This window comes from Zootoca vivipara, chromosome 13, assembly GCF_965207765.1.
Source record: "Zootoca vivipara chromosome 13, rZooViv2.hap1.1, whole genome shotgun sequence".
NCBI classification, from domain to species: domain Eukaryota; kingdom Metazoa; phylum Chordata; class Lepidosauria; order Squamata; family Lacertidae; genus Zootoca; species Zootoca vivipara.
This window is the reverse complement of record NC_142596.1, coordinates 16,791,099-16,811,808: the sequence shown is the minus strand read 5'-3', so window position 1 is coordinate 16,811,808 and position 20,710 is coordinate 16,791,099. Positions and strand designations below refer to the sequence as shown.

Here is a 20,710-nt window from a genome sequence, read left to right as displayed (position 1 = left end):
CTTTAAGTTTATTACAGAAATTGTAAGGTTGCATGTAATTTTGTTTTCTATGTTCACAATTGGTTTGTTAATAGGGATTATTCTCGTTATTGAATGGCCTGAGTTGATTTGTCTGATTCTTATTGGTGTGTATAACAACAAGAACTCCCATTTATCTAATGTAAATCAGCAATGGCATCCAGATTGAGAAGAGGAGGCTGCACCAGGTGGACCTTTGGTCTGATCCAGCAGCCCTCTTCTTAACATACCTGCTAGGGAACAAGGCAGGTATTTGGGTTCTCCTGGGCAACAAATTTCATTCGCCCCTAAAACTTACACACACACACCCAAACACACCAGCCACTCTTGAACCCCTCAAATTCCCCCAAGTGTTTAGCTTCTGACAGCTTCTCCGCAGGGAGCAGTGCCATCTGGTAAACACGATTAAGAAACGGGATTATTTTCAGAGGCTTTCTCATTTGGGGCTGTGGAGTTTCCTTATCTCTGCAGCGGGACTCGATGCAACCATAATAGTTACAAGCATGAACTCAATCTGAAAACTGAGCCGGGAGTCCCTGTAGAGAGATCCCTGCGCCTCTTTGAGCTTCACTTGGATGACCTGAGGCAAGACACTCTCTGTAATGTGGGCGTAATGCAAGCAAAACTGTTATTAGGATCATGAAAATAATGTAGATGAAATCCCTTGAGTACTCAGGAAAACACCATAGGCATACTAAATATCAGCTAGTTCAGTCATAATATTTGCCAATCTTTACATGGTTTCTGAAGAATTTGTGCCGCTGTTAGGCTCTGGAGCTCTTTGCCCCCTTCCCTGAAGGCTTGAAGACGCCAAACTAAAACATGTTTTATTCCAACAGGTTTATGGGTCAACTGGCTCTTAAATCATCCTCGTACAACCAAGTTTATTTGTTGTGTTATTGGCCTGACGGTTGTATATACCGTGTGATTGTTTTAATCTGAAATCTCGTTAGCTGCCTCAAGTGGCTCACAACCTACTGCAAGCCGGAAAGGCAGGATATAAATATATATTTTAAACTGATATATGTGAACATTACACCCATTTATTTACAAGGTGCTACGCAAGACTGTTGTCAATACTGCATTTTATTTCATTATTGATGTCTGCATGCTTCTGTTCTTTCAAGGAACCAAAAATTGAGGGTATGCTTTTTTTTCCTGGCAAACAAGTACTGCAAAGGGGCAGATCTTCTTGGGCTCAGAGATGACACAACACTGGGCATGATCAGGCCGCTCTCCAGATTAGATTTAACGTCATCCAAGTTTGGAATCCCACCACTTAGAACTATCTCCCTACAAACAATGGGTTCTATCCAATGCTGGTCCTATTCAGAGCAAACCTGTTGAACATAATGGGCATGACTAACTTTGATCCATTAATTTCAACGGGTCTACTCTGAGTAGAATTTTGATACAACCCCCATGACCTGCAAATCAAGAGCCAGTCTTGTGAAAATGTATTCCCTTCTCACCCCACCTCTTTGGAGAGAACGTTCCTCTTCCTGGTGCCGATCACAGTTTTGCATTGCATGCATGCCAATGCAAACCATGGTTTCTACAAACAACATGGCAGGATCACCATAGTTTGCAGACCCACCTCAGACCAAGGGGTCCATGGTTTGCATTAAGCATGGTTTAGACTGGTGCAATGCAATATGGAGCTGTGGTTGACACCAGGAAGGTGGGGCGGGGGGAGGGGAGGGGAGAGAGATCACTCTAGAGCAGGGGTCCCCAAACTACGGCCCCCGGGCCGGATGCGGCCCAATCGGCCTTCCAATCCGGCCCGCGACGACCCCCGCCGCCCGCTGCCGCCGCCCGCTCTCACGGCACGCGGCGCAGCGACGATCTAAAAAATCGGCAAAAAATCGCCGAAAATCCTTTGTGCGCATGCGTATGGGCCTCTCCCGACCTGGAAGAGGTCATTTCTGGTGCACTTCCGGGTCGGGGGAGGCCCATACGCATGCGCACAAGCGATTTTTGGCGATTTTTTCCCGCCCGTGTGCGTGTGCGCATGCGCACGGGCGCGCACTCCCCCGCCCTCCGGCCCGCTGCGCGCGCACTCCCCTGCCCTCCGGCCCGCCGCGCGGTAAGTCTGGGGACCCCTGCTCTAGAGCAAGCCATGGCTTAGATGCAGAGCTAACTGAAGACATTCTGCTGCCCAAGAGGGAAGAAAAAACTATGCTCCCCGCAGAATATCAAAGGCACCTGAGACTGAATGGCCCACAAGCCCCTCTCCATCCCTGGGAGTGAAAATACAATGCGATATGAAATATGAAATTAAACAAACAAGTGAGTCAGTACAGCATGAGACTCTTAATCTCAGGGTCATGGTTTTGACCAGATTGCCCCGTGGTCCCTTCCAACTCTACAAATCTGTGATTCTGTGAAGGATTTGCTGTCATTTCACAACACCCCAAATCAGTCGCATTCCCCCTACCTAATGATAGGTCTGGCCCAGTTTAGAGAAGTCCAGAATTACTTCTGCCCTGGGCCATTGCCAGGTTTAAACTGGCCTAGAAACCTGATCTCCTTTCCTGATACCAAACCTTTCCCTCCCAACCAAGCTTCGACATCAGGCAATAGGTTATTTTAAAATTTGCAAATTTCCCACTATATTTGCATTTAAATTAAATGTACTTTGATGTGCTCTGGCCTCACTCCCACTACCCCTGGGAGACACAGAGATCTTATTTAAAGTCAGAGAAGACACCCACAGTGGAAACTTCCACAACCCCACAGCAGTGTGAACAACACAGGAAACTGTACAGCAGTTTACCAAAAGCAAGCAAGAAAAAAAGGAATCGGCTTGCTTTTCTGGATCAGGAAATGGCTGTTATTGCCGAATCAGAGCATGCAAACCAGCAGGACTTCAGTCACAAAAGGAAACTTTCAGCAAGGAAAGCCACCCAGTGGCTAATTAAACGCCTGTGGTGAGGTCAACCCAGTACAGCTACTCTCATTTCAAATGAAGACCTTTGTCAATTATGTCAATGGGTTTATTAGGAAACACGGCCGTAGAGAAAGGTGACCAGCACACCTTCAAAGCAATGATACTAGCAGGAAAGGCAACAATAGCTTTGGGTTGGAAAGATAGAGAAAAATGGACAGTAGAGGTCTGGACTAATTATTTGTTTGAATTTATTCAGTCAGACATTGTGGCAGTAACGTCACAGGAAATAATAACATGGGAGGGCCAAGTCTACTATTATAAGGACCAGATGGAACCCCTATCTTCAATGGATAACAACTACAGTACTGGATCAGAAGACATTCAGTGGAAATTAAAGACATTGTGCCCGTGGCTGAGGACAACTGTTTGAACCCTTCCAATGGATTATGGGTGGGGGAGGGGGAGGGAAGGGAAAGAAAAGGAAAGGAAAAACGGTACGGGAAATTAAAAATTAGAAGGAGAGAATATAATGTATGTAAAAATTCTCATACTTTAATAAAAATCTTTAAAAAAGAAAAAAAGACCTTTGTCAAATGAGTATTCATTCGAATAAATACATTTTCTCTCCACCTCCTTTTTGTTTTCTGGCATTTCAGTGGCGGGCTTCTATCATCTCTCCCCCCCCCATCTTTTACTCAAATACATCTTGTTTAGGCACTGACTGGCAGCATCTTGTTACATTTCAGGGTACTGAAAAGCCAGATGAAGATGAAAGGTTAATTCTCATCGGATGGAGCAGGGCTCCTAACTTCACTCACGGTGTACAAGAAACAGAGATGTTTTAATAACTGGCTTTGATTTGTTGGGAGATAAGGATTCCCACGTTATTATAGAAGTCAGGGGGGCTTGCAAGGAATTACACAGGAGACAAACTATTCAGCCATCCCTTACTTAGCACAAGACCGTTCAGCAACCATTAGTGAGGTTTAGGAACTTCATGAGAAGGACTTGGTTCATCTGGCCCCAAACCTGAGCAGGCTACAGTGTAAGGAAAGGTGCTTTGGGTTTTGTTGTGGGTTGGGAATGTGGATCAGTGGATATGCAACTTACAACGCACGTCCCCAGCCTCCCTTCCATAATACTTTTAATCATTTAACAGCTCTGCCCCGCACACAGCTGAAGAAGTGATGGAGGTGTGATAAATTAGGAAGGGGGAAAAAAGCACTTCCCGTCTGATACTAATTAAGGCACACACAGCATCTGGGGACTCATGCCGGGAGGAGGGGGGAAGGCTCAGAAGATATGCATCCTATGGTTCGTATCCCTCAGTCCCCGGATACCGTAAGCATCAACACTGGCACCACATGCCATCAGCGATACAGGAAAATAAGGAGCCTTATATAGAAGCAAATCAGTGGAACATATAGTGTGAGGGACAGGGGATATCGCGAAGTCCCTCCCCTCCTGAGTTCAAGCCCATCCCCGAGCACAGGGGAAAGCAGAGAGAGTTCCGATTCCAATGGGGAAGCAGGAAGTCGTGTCCGAGGCTCAGGCAAGGTAGAGGAGCCAGGGTCCCAGGTGGGACAGGAAGGGGCGAATAAGGGGGGGAGACCCATCCCCCCAACTCCGGAATTACGCAGAAAGAGGAGGGGAAAGAGGATGGGTCTGCCAAAGCTTTTGTGTTGGAGAAAGACGCGCCAAAAGCCATTCGGAGGTTCTGGAACCGACTGACCACATCACTCCGTGTAAATAGAAATGACTTCAGCACTGTAAATACGCAGCACCAATAAAAGAATAAAATGCAGAGCTGCGTAGCGTCGTTACTCTGAAGTAGCCCACTCCGGCCACTGTGACAGCAACCTCCGAATCCTTTTTTTGGGCTACTTTGGAGTTGCCGGGATGAGCGTGTCAGAGGCGGAGAGATGGCGGCAGATCGCGGAGCAAGCCCAGCAAGAACTGCAGCAGCTGTCGGTGCAGGCGCAGGGGGAATTGAAGGCAGCTAAAGAAGAGACTAAGAAGGTCCAGGACGACCGGCTACAACTTGCGGAACAGGTGAGAGCGCTACAGGAAAGAGAGCAGGAATTAAGGGCGGTGGCGGTAGACCTCCGAAACAAGCTGGATGCAGAGAAAAACAAGGCGGGAGGGGCATCCCAAGTCCAAGTGCTGCCAGGAAGGAGAGCCGGGACCCTAGTAAGCAAGTTCAATGGAGACCCGAGGGAATATCAGGGCTTTGAGACTGAGATTGTGTATGCTCTTGAGCTGCACCACGATGAGTTCCCTGATGATGAGCACAGGGTAGCGTTTATTGTGGAGCACCTTACCGGGGCAGCCAGGGAGTGGCTAAGACCGTTAATCGCAACAAAGAATCCTTGCATGAAGAATGTCAAACTATTTCTAGAAGGTTTGAAAACGATGTATTCGTCCGATAGTCATATGGACCAGACTAAGGAGGAACTTCATAATTTACGCCAAGGAAATATGACCGTTCGCGCGTATTGGGCGAAATTCACCATGCTGGTGCACAGATTGGGGTGGGAACTAGAGTCACCCCCAATGCAAACGGCGTTCTACTTGGGGTTGCATGAGGAGGTGAAGGATGAGCTCTCGAGAGGTCCAAAGCCCAGTAATATGGATCAGCTGAGCAAAGCGGCTCTGGCGGTGGGGGTGAGACAGGAATCCCGGTGGAGCGACAAGCAAGCAACGCGCGCAAAGCGGGCTTGGTTCCCACGGTCGCAGGAGAAGCCACTCCCCCAACAACCCTTTCAAGCCACGCCTGGGGCCAACCAGGACCAGGAACCCATGCAGATTGATAGCGCGCGCGCGCGGGCTTTTCAAACCCCAGCGGTGCCAAGACGCAAGGAGGGAAGGGGTGGGAATTGCTTTCTCTGCAACTCCCCCCAGCATCTCGTCAGAGACTGCCCACATCGCAGGGAGTGGCAAGGAAAGGCGGGAACGGTTGTGCCCTCCCCCACTGCCGCAGCACCACAGCAGGGAAACGGGAAAGCCTGGCTGCAGGAGACAAGGGGCAGCAGCCAGGCACAGTCAGCAGACAACAGCCCCAGCCCACCCACCCGCACAGAGAGGAGCAGAGCCAGCCCACCCCTCCCAGAGCAGGAGTGGTTCTAGAAGTGACGCTCACGCTCCCAAATGGCTATCCCCTGACGGTCCTCGCCCTAATTGACAGTGGGGCGTCAGCGAACTTCTTCTCGAGAAACTTTGCAGAAGAGCACCAGATCCAGCTTCTGCAGCTGGATTTTCCTCTGCACGTGGCGACCATTGACGGCAGAGAGCTGCTGGGAGGGGCCATCACTCATCAAACCCCCCCCCATGAAAATGACGGTGGGAAGGCACTCAGAGACACTGGCATTCAACGTCACCACCATCTCAGACCCCCCCATCGTCTTGGGCATGAGCTGGCTGGCGCGCCACGACCCCTCCATCAGTTGGCACCAGAGATGCATCACTTTTGGATCGGACTTTTGCCTGGAACATTGCATGCAGCACCAACCAGGGGAGGGGCCTCCGATAGCCACGGTGGCCACCATGCACGTCAAAGGGGGTGAGGCGATACCCAAGCCGTACTGGGACCTGCAGGAGGTCTTCAGCGAAGCGGAGTCCGACCACCTACCCCCACACAGGCCTTTTGACTGCCAGATCAACCTGGTGCCAGGGGCAACTATACCCCCAGCCAAGCTGTACGCCATGTCAGACCAGGAACTGGAGGATCTGCGCGCTTTCATCGACAAGAACCTCAAGCGGGGGTTCATCAGAGAAAGCAAGGCAGCAGGGGGCAGCCCAGTCTTCTGGGTGGACAAGAAAGACACGCAACAGCGCCGTCTTGTGGTGGATTTTAGACGGCTGAATTCAGTGACAGAGCCAGTGGCTTTCCCCATGCCCAGAGTGGATGATCTCCTGACAGCGGCACGCAGGGGCAAGATTTTCACCAAGCTAGACCTGAGGGGGGCGTACAACTTGATCAGGATCCGGGAAGGCGATGAATGGAAAACCACGATGTTCACGCCTCTGGGCTCTTTTGAATATCTGGTGATGCCCTTCAGGTTGCAAGGGGGCTCAGCATGCTTCCAGGCCTTCATGCACCACGTCCTGGGGTCCCTCCTCTTCAGGAAATGCTTGGTCTTCCTGGATGACATCCTTATCTATTCCGATGACCCAGTGCAGCATGTGAAAGATGTCAGGGAGGTGTTGCAAAGCCTGAAGGAGAACCACCTGTATGTGAAGCTGGAGAAGTGCAAGTTTCACACCAAGGAGGTGGACTTCCTGGGCTACAAGCTGTCAGACAAGGGGCTGGCGATGGACAAGGACAAGGTGCAGGCCATCCTGGACTGGCACAGCCCCAGGACGCGCAAAGATGCCCAACGCCTACTAGGCTTCGCCAACTTCTACAGGAAGTTCATCAAGAACTTCTCTCGCGTTACGGCTCCCATCACTGACTGCCTGAGAGGCAAACAGAAGTTCAGGTGGACACCTGAGGCGCAAGCAGCGTTCGAAAGCCTCAAGAGGGTGTTCGCCTCAGACCAGAACCTGTTCCACGTGGTTCAGGACGCGCCCCTACGCGTGGAGACAGATGCTTCTGATAAAGCTGTGGGCGCCATTTTGTTGCAACTGGACGCCAACAGAGAGTGGAGACCTTGTGCCTTCTTCTCCAGGAAGTTGACCCAGCCAGAGCGAAACTACACGGTGTTTGATCGGGAACTTCTTGCGATCCACGCTGCGTTCCAGCACTGGAGACACTTCCTGGTGGGCGCCAAGCACCCCATCCAGGTGTGCACAGACCACAAGAACCTGGAGTTCTGGAGAACTGCCAGGGTGCTCAACCAGCGGCAGATACGGTGGGCAGAGTTCTTCTCGAACTTCAACTTCTCCATACACTACATCCCGGGAGAGCAGAATGTCAGGGCGGATGCCCTCTCCCGCAAGCCAGAGTACATGGAGGAGGAGGCGCCACCGGCACCCAGGCACATTTTCCCCCCGTCAGCATGGTCCTGCGGAGCAGCAGTGGTGAGCGAGGCAGAACTCACAGCACTGACGGCAGCGGATGAATTTGCCAACCGCATCTTCAGAGAACTGAGAGGGGGGGGGAGCAGGCAAAAGACTTTGCAAAACGCAGGGGGCTGCTTTTCTACAAGGGTGCACTGTACCTGCCCACCACCCAGCTTAGACGTACGGTCCTCAAGCAGATGCACGACAACCCAACGGCGGGTCATTTTGGGAGGGACAAAACCGCTCACCTAGTCATGAGACACTTCTGGTGGCCAGGGGTGCGGGAAGATGTTCGAGACTATGTACGGGGCTGTGACACCTGCCAGCGGGCAAAGGTGGTAAGAGCAGCGCCACCGGGATTGCTGGAGCCCTTAGCCACGCCACACAGGCCGTGGGAAGTGGTGTCCATGGACTTCATCACAGATCTGCCTTCTTCCAGGGGCAAGACCGCAGTGTTGGTGGTGGTGGACCTCATGTCCAAAATGTGCCACTTTATACCGTGTGCCAGGGCGGTCTCTGCAGAAGAGACAGCCAAACTGTTTGTGGATCACGTATTCAGACTGCATGGATTACCTTTAAGGGTTATTTCGGATCGTGGCCGCCAATTTGTTTCCAGGTTCTGGCGGCGGCTCATGAACCTCCTGCAGGTGGAGGTCAGCTTGTCGACAGCTAGACACCCGCAGACCAATGGACAGGCGGAGAGGGTCAACGCCATTCTGCAGCAGTACCTGAGATGCTACGTCAGCCAGCGGCAAACGGACTGGGTGGATCGCCTGCCACTGGCAGAATTTGCCTACAACAATGCGGTGCACGTCTCCACAGGGGTGTCGCCCTTTAAGGCCAATTACGGGCGCGACCTCAGATCTTTCCCAGAGAGGGAGGGGGAGGAGGGCCCACAGGCTGAGGATTGGGCAGAGGAACTGGAGACGGTGCACCAGCAACTCAGAGAACACTTGGAGAGAGCCAAGGAAGCGTACAAGAAGGGGGCAGATCGCCACAGGCGACCGGGGGAGGTCATTAGGGTGGGGGACAAAGTTTGGTTGTCCTCGGAGGGCCTTCCCATCAGAGGGAGGTGCAAAAAGCTGGCGCCCAGAAGGTTGGGCCCCTTCACGGTCACGCAACAGGTCAACCCGGTGGCATACAGGCTGGCACTGCCAGAGGACATGAGGGTGCACCCAGTGTTTCATAGATCGCTGCTGTCGCCATACAGGGAAAGCAGCAGGCTCCGAGGCAGCGAACAAACCCCTGAGGGAGGGGGGGAGAGAGAAGGCAGGGAGCAACTCAATGAGGCCACGGCCATCCTGGACTCAAGGAGGGGGGTGGGGGGCCTGGAGTACCTCATGGCATGGGAGGATGCTCCACCGTCCCAGAATGAATGGGTTCCAGCCACTCAGATACAGGAGGAATTCCTGGTAGAAGAATTTCACGCCCTCTTTCCCCATAGACCCAAGCCCTGGCACATGGAAAGGGAGGGGGAGGGGGAGGAAGCACGGGAGAGCAGTTCACCATGGCGCTGGGAAGCGGAGTTTGAGGAACCAGAGGATGAGGTATGGGTGTCACCGAGATCCACCCAGTCAGAGGAAGGAGCAGATTGGCAGAACGTTTTTACCCCTACCAGCTCTGACGCCACGGACTTTTTGGGATTCCCGTCCTCCCAGGCGGAAGGGGGGGGGCTCGCAGGACTGGGGGGAGGTGTTCACACCAACGGGCTCGGAAAGCACTGAGTTCTTAGGCTTCCAGTCGTCACCGACACCTGGGGGGGCCTGGGGAGGGGTGAAGGAGAGCTTGGGAGGGGGGTGGATGTGAGGGACAGGGGATATCGCGAAGTCCCTCCCCTCCTGAGTTCAAGCCCATCCCCGAGCACAGGGGAAAGCAGAGAGAGTTCCGATTCCAATGGGGAAGCAGGAAGTCGTGTCCGAGGCTCAGGCAAGGTAGAGGAGCCAGGGTCCCAGGTGGGACAGGAAGGGGCGAATAAGGGGGGGAGACCCATCCCCCCAACTCCGGAATTACGCAGAAAGAGGAGGGGAAAGAGGATGGGTCTGCCAAAGCTTTTGTGTTGGAGAAAGACGTGCCAAAAGCCATTCGGAGGTTCTGGAACCGACTGACCACATCACTCCGTGTAAATAGAAATGACTTCAGCACTGTAAATACGCAGCACCAATAAAAGAATAAAATGCAGAGCTGCGTAGCGTCGTTACTCTGAAGTAGCCCACTCCGGCCACTGTGACATATAGGGAGCGGGTGGCACTGTGGTCTAAACCAAGCCGCCTGGGCTTGCCGATTGGAAGGTTGGCGGTTCGAATCCACACGGCGGGGTGAGCTCCCATTGCTCTGTCCCAGCTCCTGCCAACCTAGCAGTTCGAAAGCACACCAGTGCAAGTAGATAAATAGGTACCACTGCGGCAGGAAGGTAAGCGGCGTTTCTGTGCGCTCTAGTTTCCATCATGGTGTTCCGTCACACCAGAAGTGGTTTAGTCATGCTGGCCATATGACCTGGAAAGCTGTCTGTGGATAAATGCCAGCTCCCTCAGCCTGAAGTGAGATGGGCGCCGCACCTCAGTCGCCTTTGACTGGACTTAGCCGTCCAGGGGTCCTTTACCTTTACTTTTACCTACGATGACTCCTAGCAGCTCTCCAGGAGTTCAAGCAGGGGTCTCTCCCATGTGAGAAATTTGCCCTGACTGAAACTCTCAAGGCGCTTCGAGTTACAGTAAATGGACCATTTCTCTGACTCAGTACAGGGCAGCTTCCAATGTCCTTATTTGATGCTCATGCTGGGTCCAGTATAAGGTCACAGAACTAACACATTCCATTCCTATGACATTTTCACTCATCTCAAAATATTATGGAAACAGAAGTTTCAGTCTCTGAGAATGGAGTGAAGTGGAAACAGAAGGTTATTAATGATGAATGGCATGACAGAATTGATGGATACTGCACAAAAGTGAAGCCGCTTACTTTGCATTAGCAGTGCTCAAAGATTTGCTTTTTATGTATTATGTTCCGCCCTATGAATCCATGAAGTGTCAATAAAGTAGAGGCTGCCTCTGAGCATACACAAAGTGCATCTCCCTCAACTGCTGAATTCTACCCAATCTCACCACATATGGGAAGAAAAAAGGTTGCCAGCCTCCAGAAAAGTTTCAGCCCTCAGCCCCTCTCCATCTTTTAAACTAAAGTGTAAGGCTTGCAGTCCCTAAACCCATTTAGTTCTGCATTTATTTCCAACATTTATAAGCACCTTTTCACCATCGATGGCCACAAAGCGGTTTGCACAGCATCCCCTCAAAGGAATACACAAACAAACAAAAGCAATAGGTTTTTTTAATATAAAACAAAAAACAAAACCCAGTTCCATAAACACACGCAATCCATTTGGGGGGGGGGGTGAAAGAAGCCACAATGAACTCAACGGGACATCTCACTTCCGAAGGGGCCTGCGTATGCGCAGGGGCTCACCAGGCACACGTTTCCGGGGGTTGACGCAGGACCGACCTCACTTCCGAATAAAACACTCACCTCCCACCCTCTCCAGCGGCATATCCGCGTCCGCCCCTTTCCACGTGCGGGCCGCTCCCTTACGTCACCTTACGCGCACTCATTCAACCCAAGGAGGGGGTTTTGTTTTTCTCTGGGTGGGAGGGAATTTCCCCCTCCCCAGCCGGGAGACAGAACTTCACACTCTCACTTTCGCTCTGCCTCTATCTTAAACAGCCGCGCGCGGGGGTGGGGGGACGAGGGCGCACGCGCTGCGCTTCCCGAACAGCCGCGCGCGCCGTTCCGTGGAGAAAGGTGCTTCCCCCCCCCCCGCTTCGTTTTTCTAATTGCACGTGAACCAGCGTCGCGTGGGAAGAGGGCAAAAGAGCCTCGATGGCCACAAAGAAGACTTGGCCGCCGCCTCTGGGGAAACTTCTGGCCGCGGGCGGGGAGAGAAAAAAACCCACCGAAAGTGCTTTTTCCCGAGACAGGCTTGCTGACCCTCACCCACCTTGCCGCGCACGAGACGCGACTGGCGCAGTTTCTCGGCGTCGCTCAGGGCTCGCAGGCGACGCTTCAGCTCCGCTCGCAGCGCTCCCTTGGCGGCGTGCAGGGCGGCCATGTCGCCGGCGGAGGCGGCTGCGCCCTCCCCTCGGCTCTCCATAGGCAGCGCAGCCTCCGCCGCCTCCCCGAGGAGGCGCCTCGACGACACCGGCTCAGTTCAGGACAGGAGCGCAGAGAGCGCGCGCGCAGAATTGGGCTCCGCGGGAGCTGTCGGTTGCGCTTAAATGGCCTCAGCGCGGAGGAGAAAGGCCAACAAGCTGCACTTCCTCGCTGGGAGAGGCGCCCAAGTCAAGAGTGACCAGGGTTGTTCACCTTTGTCCTCGCAAAATACGGGTGGGGGGGGGGCGATTTCCCCTTTCATCTGGTGCCGAAGTGACTTCAAAGCAAATCTATTGCAGCCTAGCTTGGTATCTGAAGAAGTGTGCATGCACACGAAAGCTCATACCTATGACAAACTTAGTTGGTCTCCAAGGTGCTACTGGAAGGAAAAAAAATTTTGTTTTGACTGCGTCAGACCAACACGGCTACCTACCTGTAACTAGCCTAGCTTGTGTGCTTCCCATGAGAGCCATTGCAGTGAGAGCAGTATGCTGAACTCAATAGGCCGTTGGCCTGATCCAGCCCTGCTCTCCTTTTGTTCCTCAGGTGATGCCGGCAAAGTCTCCGAACCTGAAGTAGGGCCAGCTCCACTAAGGCTTCTATCAGATGAGCCTGTGAGGACTCCTCTTTCAGTCCCCACCCACCCCAATCCAAAGTTGTGGTACTGCTGTCCTAGACTCAGGATTCATCTGTAGAAGACCTATAAGAGCTGTATTTCAGCTTGCTGGAGCAAATTCAGAGTTCATTGTTTCCAGAGCATTGCGTGAGCTTAGGGTCCTCCAGCCTGAATTCCATCCCACCTTGCCTTGAAACTTGTCTTGTCTTGTCACCCCTGTCAGGCCCTGCCCTGCCTCACATCTAGATTTGCCAGGCAAAAGCTGCCTGGTGCGTCATTGTTGAGGATGTCTCGGGTTCATGTTCGCAAAAGTTGCGACGGTATGTGTGTGTGACAGCAGAGGCATGTGACGCTCCCCCCCCCCCCGGCCAAAATCTTGGGTCCAAGCCGGCACCTCTGCCTTTTACTCAGATTCATCTGTCTGCAGTGCACGTAGCACAAGGCTACAGAGCAATAACAGTTAGGCAAGAGTGGAGTGGTGTGAGATAACAGTTTGGAAAAAGGAACTGGCAGCCACGAAGGAGCCCTGCGCAAAATGAACTCTTGTGACAGTTTTGTGCGACAGCACAGCTTCGATGGGGAAATGAACATCCTTCACCTAAAAATTTCCACATTTTGGCAAGGTGAAGTGCTGCTGCTGACACAGGCGGTATTTATGTCCTGTTCTGAACATGGATTTTGCTGGCGCAGAAAACTTCAGGATAGAAATGTGTCTCCTACAGTTCTGTCTCCCAGACAGCAGGGACTCGCTGAAACATAATGGCATTCATTCAGTTTCGGCCCCTGAGATAAATGCAGCTTTCTCGTGAGAATGACATTTGCTCCAGAGAAAGAAAACCTCTTGGATTTGCACCCCAACTCTCTTTCTGGCAACAAGGCTGTTCTATATTTTAATGCATTACAGCCAGCCATGACTCCTGATTCCTTTCTAAAACAGATTGTAGGGTCAGTGGGAACTGTGTTACAACCCAGTGTGAACTGGATTGCCAACTTTTAAAACAACAGCCTTGTTGTGTATGCAAAGGTGATCAGGCCTGAGGTACACAGCCCTGGTACTTTCTTTGCAAAGGAATGAAATAATAATAATAATAATAATAAATTTATTATTTATACCCCACACATCTGACTGGGTTTCCTCAGCCACTCTGGGCAGCTCTCAACAGAATATTAAAAACACGATAAAACATCAAACATTAAAAACTGCCCTAAACAGGGCTGCCTTCAGATGTCTTTTAAAAGTCAGATAGTTGTTTATTTCCTTGACATCTGATGAGAGGGTGTTCCACAGGCGGGAGCCACTACCGAGAAGTCCCTCTGCCTGGTTCCCTGTAACCTCACTTCTCACAATGAGGGAACCGCCAGAAGGCCCTCGGTGCTGGACCTCAGTGTCCAGGCTGAATGATGGGGGTGGAGAGGCTCCTTCAGGTGTACTGGGCCGAGGCCCTTTAGGTCTTTTAAAGGTCAGCACCAACACTTTGAATTGTGCTCGGAAACGTACAAGGATTTAACGATAAACAACCAGACCAAAAATGAAAGTTCCAAAGCTTGCCTTCCTAACCAAAAATTTTACACATCTAGGGCATCCTTTACCTTATAGAGAGTAACCCTGAAAGCAAGGAAATAGAAAATTGAGTGAAGGAATTATCAAACTTATCTCCAATACGGACACAAAGTATCTGAGCTAAGGATCCTTGTAACAAGCAAAATTAGGGAGGGGGGGCAGGAATGAGAAGGAGATGCCTATAAATGCATTCTGTCTTGAGGTTTCCCTGTATATCCTCTGAGTTGACATTGTGACAGTCAGAACTGCCTTTATGTACACTTGGGAGATGAACTCCCATCCCACACGATCCAGAACGCCATAAAGTTGCACAAGCAACAAACCATTGCCAAAATACAGGCTTATCTCAATATTGTCCTCTCTGCACATGCATGGGAACATCTGTCTGGAAGCTGCTGCCTGGATATTTCTCAGCTGTAAGAATTTATGTGTTTTGGCACCACTGTTATCTCTCAGTTAGCACACACTGCTCTGCAAAACTAGCAACTTAAATTTTCAATCTGAACTGGATTAAGAGCACAACTTTACTTAAGTTTAAAAATAAAAGGGCACAGTAGAATAAAGGGTCTAATATATGCTTTCTACGTAATAAAAGAATTATTATATCAAGCATTGTTGTTTAGTCGTTTAGTCGTGTCCGACTCTTCGTGACCCCATGGACCAGAGCACACCAGGCACTCCTGTCTTCCACTGCCTCCCGCAGTTTGGTCAAACTCATGTTCGTAGCTTCGAGAACACTGTCCAACCATCTCATCCTCTGTCGTCCCCTTCTCCTTGTGCCCTCAATCTTTCCCAACATCAGGGTCTTTTCCAGGGAGTCTTCTCTTCTCATGAGGTGGCCAAAGTATTGGAGCTTCAGCTTCAGGATCCGTCCTTCCAGTGAGCACTCAGGGCTGATTTCCTTCAGAATGGATAGGTTTGATCTTCTTGCAGTCCATGGGACTCTCAAGAGTCTCCTCCAGCACCATAATTCAAAAGCATCAAGCATAGATATCTCTTAACATAAGCGTTGACCAACTGGGTTGTCAAATGCAAAAGTTGCCCTGGTGCTTCTCCTTTATTAGGATGGCGAATTTTCTAGAATCCTGTTGAAATCGTTCAAGTTGCAATGTAATTGTGGCAGTGGGGTGGAGCTTTGCAGCAGAAGCCTTGGGTCCATCTCATCAGAAAGAGCTCCTCCAAAAAGAATGCTGTCCTTGATGGGAAAAACCCTGGCTCACCCCGATAAAAGGAGTATGGCCATTGGGAGCATTCTCTGGGGGAATTATGGTTTAAGTTTTATTGAATAAGGCTGTGAAGGTACCATACATTTAAGGCACATTTCCCCACACCGACCCAAAGGATCTTGGGAACTGTGGTTTATCCCTCACAGAGCACCCTTCTTACACTACAGTTCACATTATTTTTTCAGTTGGGGGGAATGTAAATGTAGGGTGTAGAGCAGGCATCCCCAAACTTGGCCCTCCAGAAGTTTTGGGACTACAACTCCCATCATCCCTTGCTGACAGGACCAGTGGTCAGGGATGATGGGAATTGTAGTCCCAAAACATCTGGAGGGCCGAGTTTGGGGATGCCTGGTGTAGAGTGTTTACACCAGGGGTCAACAAACTTTTTCAGCAGGGGCCGGTCCACTGTCCCTCAGACCTTGTGGGGGGCCGGACTATATTTTGGAAAAAAAATATGAACGAATTCCTACGCCCCACAAATAACCCAGAGATGCATTTTAAATAAAAGGACACATTCTACTCATGTAAAAACATGCTGATTCCCGGACCGTCTGTGGGCCGGATTGAGAAGGCGATTGGCCCTGATCTGGCCCCTGGGCGTAAGTTTGGGGACCCCTGGTTTACATAGCCTCAGTTACAAAATGGTGGAAAAGGAGTGGGCTATAGCAGAACTGTGTTTCGTGGTAAGGGATTAAAGTATTTGGAAAGCAAAAACAGAGCAGTTGAAATTGTGTGGGGGTTTTTTTATAATCTAAACCTTCTTGAAGACCTGGTGGATATAAATAATAAGTTGTGCAGGCCTAGTTTGAACAATACATCAGTTTGGTAAAAGATAACACTATGCCTTGGATTTTAATCCAGGAGAACCTTGCTTGTGGTCTCAATGGATCATTTTACTGATTAGCTAGACTTTCTGTATTTAAGTCCAGGTCTTATAGATGAAAGTTAAAGTTTATATATGCTTTAGCTGTATATTTCTTGTTTAAAGGCTGGGTTCAAAGTCTTGTGTTCTATTTTGAATCCACAGGGTCTTAAAATGTTAATTACACATTAAGCTGCCCACAGTTATTTGTTTCTTAAAGTTGAAGGAATTTCCTCCATGCAGATTGAAGGCTTTTACCCCAGTATACTTGATCATACAAATTTCCAAAAATGTGATATGATTGTAGCTTGAAAAGAGATTGTGCCTCATGAACACACAAACATACAGTCCTGACTCAAGTTGTTCCAGTATTTTCCTGTTGAAGACCTAGCCAAGTGAATATATAACGGTGGTCTAAAAAATTGGTGGGGGAGGAATTTGCATTTTGTTTGCATTTAATTAGAAGCTACCTAAGTCACACTTTTTGATCCAATACACAAAGACACAACTGCCCTTCAAAATTCATGCTTCTCTGAATCTTGTGGCGCAGTTCTGTAAACAGAAAATGTGTACAAAAATCGTATGTTGGGGGGGGGGACTCTGAAATGCTGGGATTTATTTTAATGAGGATCCCACTCCTCAAAGTTGTAAACTGCTGGAGAAATGTGGCTGGAAAAATGAGAACTAGAGATATCAACAAGTATTTTGTCTTAGAAAATTTCCAATGTGAAACCTTTGTCTCCCTTTTAAAACAATATTTGGCAATTCAAAATGTAGGAAAATGCAATAGCATAGCATCATAACATGGAAACAAGGATTAGAGTTGCTTAATCTCAACCTAAGGCTGAGTTATGTTGTTTTCTAGTCTGCTGGTTAAAGGTCAAGCTGAAAAGTACAGAATTTAGATTGGCAGAACTGGATGAACTTGGCTTCCAAACGCTTCCTCCTGTTGCAACTCCTCCAGCTCCAGTTTAATATTTTACTTAGCACCAGTTGTGCTGGGGGCCATTTGCAAAACACGGAAGTGGAACAGCAACTGTCTCAAGGAGGTTGTGCTATGTCACAATGCTTCTCTCACCCGCTCCGGATTTAGGTTTAGCTGTCCTTTGTCAACAGCAAATTGCCGCTGTGTTTTGTGTTGAATATATGCTATATGGTGATTTATGGACCTAATAGGTATCTAAATATATTTGCACATGTTGCCATGCAACCAGTCCATGCAGAATGTAGGCACCCTATATATAGGAATGAGCAAACCAGTGATATTTTAGGGAGCAGGCGGGGCCCAGTACTTACATCGTAAGAGCCTACACAACACAAAACACTGTTGCTGTAGGTAGGCTTTATTTTATTTGTTTTTTATCTTATATTTTGGAAATGTACATCCAGGTTTTTTTCCTACAAATTTTTTTTGGGGGGGGGCAAGAGAGTGGGGCCCTAAGCTATAACTTGTTTAACTTATAAATAAATCCGGCACTGATCTCACCACAGGTAGAACTGAAAGCATGCGTGGTATAAGGAAGGGGAATTTCTTCCCCCTGCAGATTGGAGTTCTTCTTGCTTACGTTTTTCACTTCATGTTTTGTATTTTGCAACATGCCATCGATGCGATAATAGTGCCTGAGAGGAGGATTTCTCCTGGACCATCATAAGAACACAGGAAGAGCCTGCTGGATCAGGCCAAGGATCCGTCTAGTCCTTCGTCCTGTTCTCATAGCAGCCAACCAGATAGATGCATATGGGAAGCCAGCAAGTGGGAGCAGAGCACTTTCCCCTCTTGTGGTTTCCAGCGACTGATATTACAGACAGTGGCGTTGCAACAGGGGGCAGGGGTGGTGCGCCCTGGGTGCCATGTCTGGGGGGGGGTGACCAGAAGGCATCCCGTGGGGGCTCGCGGCGGCGTGAGCAGCCATCATGCAGCCGTGAGCGGAGGATCCCAGTGCCAGTGGCAAACCGCAATGTACAGCGCATGTGCGGTGTCGCACGCATGTGCTGTACGTAACAACACCGCACATGCGCTGTACATAGCGGTTTGATGCCGGCACCGCTCAATCGCCGTACAGACGGCAGTGGGATCCCTCCATCACTGCAACAGTTGCATGTAGAGGATCCTCCGTTCACGGCTGGAACGGTGACAGAGGGATCCCGGCAAACTGCTACATGTACAGTACATGTGCGGCGTCACTACGTACGGCCCATGCATCATATGTAGTGACACCGCACGTGCGCCCTACGTAGCGACGCCCTGCCCCGGGTGTCGCAACGCCTTCGTTCGCCCTTGATTGCAGAAGCATTTCCGCCTCCAACCATGGGGGCAGAGCATAGCCATCATTCATTGCTAGTAGCCATTGAGAGCCTTCTCCTCCACGAATTTGACACATTCTCTTTTAAAGCCATCCAAGTTGGTGGCCATCACTACATTATTGTGGGAGGGAGTTCTGTGTTTTAACTATGCACAGTATAAAGAGCTACATGCAGCTGCTCCCTGGCTGGCTGATAATAATTCAAGGTCCAAATTAGAAAAAGGGCTACCTTTGAAGGTGACCCGGAAACTACAACTACAGTAATCCGGAATGCAGCTGCTAGACGTGACTGGGAGTGGCCGCCGAGACCACATACTGGGAGATCTACATTGGCTCCCAGTACGTTTCCGAGCACAATTCAAAGTGTTGGTGCTGACCTTTAAATGGCTTTGGTTGTATATACCCGAAGGAGCGTCTCCACCGCCATCGTTCAGCCCGGACACCGAGGTCCAGCTCCGAGGGCCTTCTGGCAGTTCCCTCACTGCGAGAAGTGAGGCTACAGGGAACCAGGCGCAGGGCCTTCTCTGTAGTGGCGCCTGCCCTGTGGAACGCCCTCCCACGTGATGTCAAGGAAATAAACAACTATCTGACTTTTAGAAGACATCTGAAGGCAGCCCTGTTTAGGGAGGTTTTTAATGTTTGATGTTTTATCGTGTTTTTAATGTTCTGTTGGGAGCTGCCCAGAGTGGCTGGGGAGGCCCGGCCAGATGGGTGGGGCATAAGTAATAAATTATTATTATTATTATTATTATTATTATTATTATTATTCATTACAAAACACTGCAGGCAGGTGCATATATTGTTTCCCCTTAACTAATGGCAAGGCTAGGGGGAACCGGATTCTCCCCATACAAGAAGCATGTGGGTAGGGGAGGGTTAGCCCTCTGTTACAAGGTCAGAATAGAGGCTGCCCCCCACTGCCTGGGTTAACAGCTGTAGAAAGAGAGACCCTGTGGGTGAGGACGTTTGGCCCTGCAAACGTTGCTGAACTACAGCTCCCATCAGCCCCAGCAAGCATAGCCAGTGGCCTGAGATGATGGGAGTTTTAGTTCAGCAGCATCTGAAGGGCCAGAAGGTATTTCCATATCTGCCTTGGAACCCACAAAGTTCCAATTTTCAGCCACTTAAAACTTTCAGCCACTGAAGTTCATGGTTTCAGCCATTCTGTTTCATCCTCTTTTACATGTTACCCCACCCTCCAGCAAGCCAATTTTCTGCAACCACCTGAGCACGCTCAGCCCACAGCGGATTGTTTTCGGGATTCCCCTCACTAAGGGTTTCCCCCCCTTATAGATTTTCATACTTCTACACACATTGTGCTTCTGCAAACATCTGTTCCCCATAGCCTGCTGATATCTTCCTCTTGTGCGTAGGTGTGCCAGTGGAATAAGCATCTTAAACATTTGGGGGTGGTTGTCAACTAACGTGTACTCAGAGTTAGATCCATTGCAATTGATGGCCATGACTAACTGAGGTCCACGAATCTCAGTGGGTCTAACTCTGAGTAAAAGTAAGTTGCATGTTTACCTTTGGAATGCTGGGAGTGAAGTAACAATGCTTGTTATAAGTAGGGTTGCCATACTCTTATTTCCTAAAGTGAAAATCCGCACACGAAAGCTTGCAGATTCTCAAAGAATAATGAAGTTTTGGAGCTATTTTTAAGGAAATTCATCAAAATCTACTGACAGTTAAGTGATTTCCTCCCAGCCACTGCTTCAGACTGCTGTATTCTGGCTATATCCAGAAAATTCCAGTTGAATGGCAGCCCTACTTGGACCACTGGGAGGCAGTTGGCAGAAAGACAGCATATTTTTCCCTTGCTGATCCCTTCCTGAGTAACTAACTGCCTGTAGATCTTCTCTCAAGTTTTACTTCCTTCCTGCTTCTTCTTCAGTGTTAAGTGTTGGACTTTCCTTTTGTAAGTTTGTTCTCAGAATAGCCTTGTTTGCCAGGAGTAGGAAACCTTTCTTTATTCTTTCAACCAGCAGTCTTAATGGATTATTTATTTCTTCTCTCCTCCGATATATTACACACACACAGAGAGAGAGAGAGAGAGAGAGAGAGAGAGAGAGAGAGAGAGAGACCATTTCAAC

The 20,710-nt window shown here is 49.7% G+C and overlaps 1 protein-coding gene across 3 annotated transcripts in view; it reads right to left on the bottom strand.

Annotated features, from left to right (window-relative positions):
* The window catches only part of MTHFS (methenyltetrahydrofolate synthetase), an 80,558-nt gene extending 67,541 nt beyond the window's left edge, over positions 1 to 13,017 (bottom strand). Inside the window, exon 1 of one of the 3 annotated variants that reach the window (XR_015946762.1) lies at positions 11,898 to 12,369. Coding sequence is in view for 2 of the 3 variants with exons in the window: in XM_035131517.3 (XP_034987408.1) it covers positions 11,898 to 12,050 (153 nt within the window). In the remaining variant the exon portion in view is untranslated. Of the gene's footprint in view, positions 1 to 11,897 lie in introns of all 3 variants that reach the window. The other 2 variants (XM_035131517.3, XM_088656520.1) reach the window with 2 other exon arrangements.
* Between the last annotated feature and the right edge of the window lie 7,693 nt (positions 13,018 to 20,710).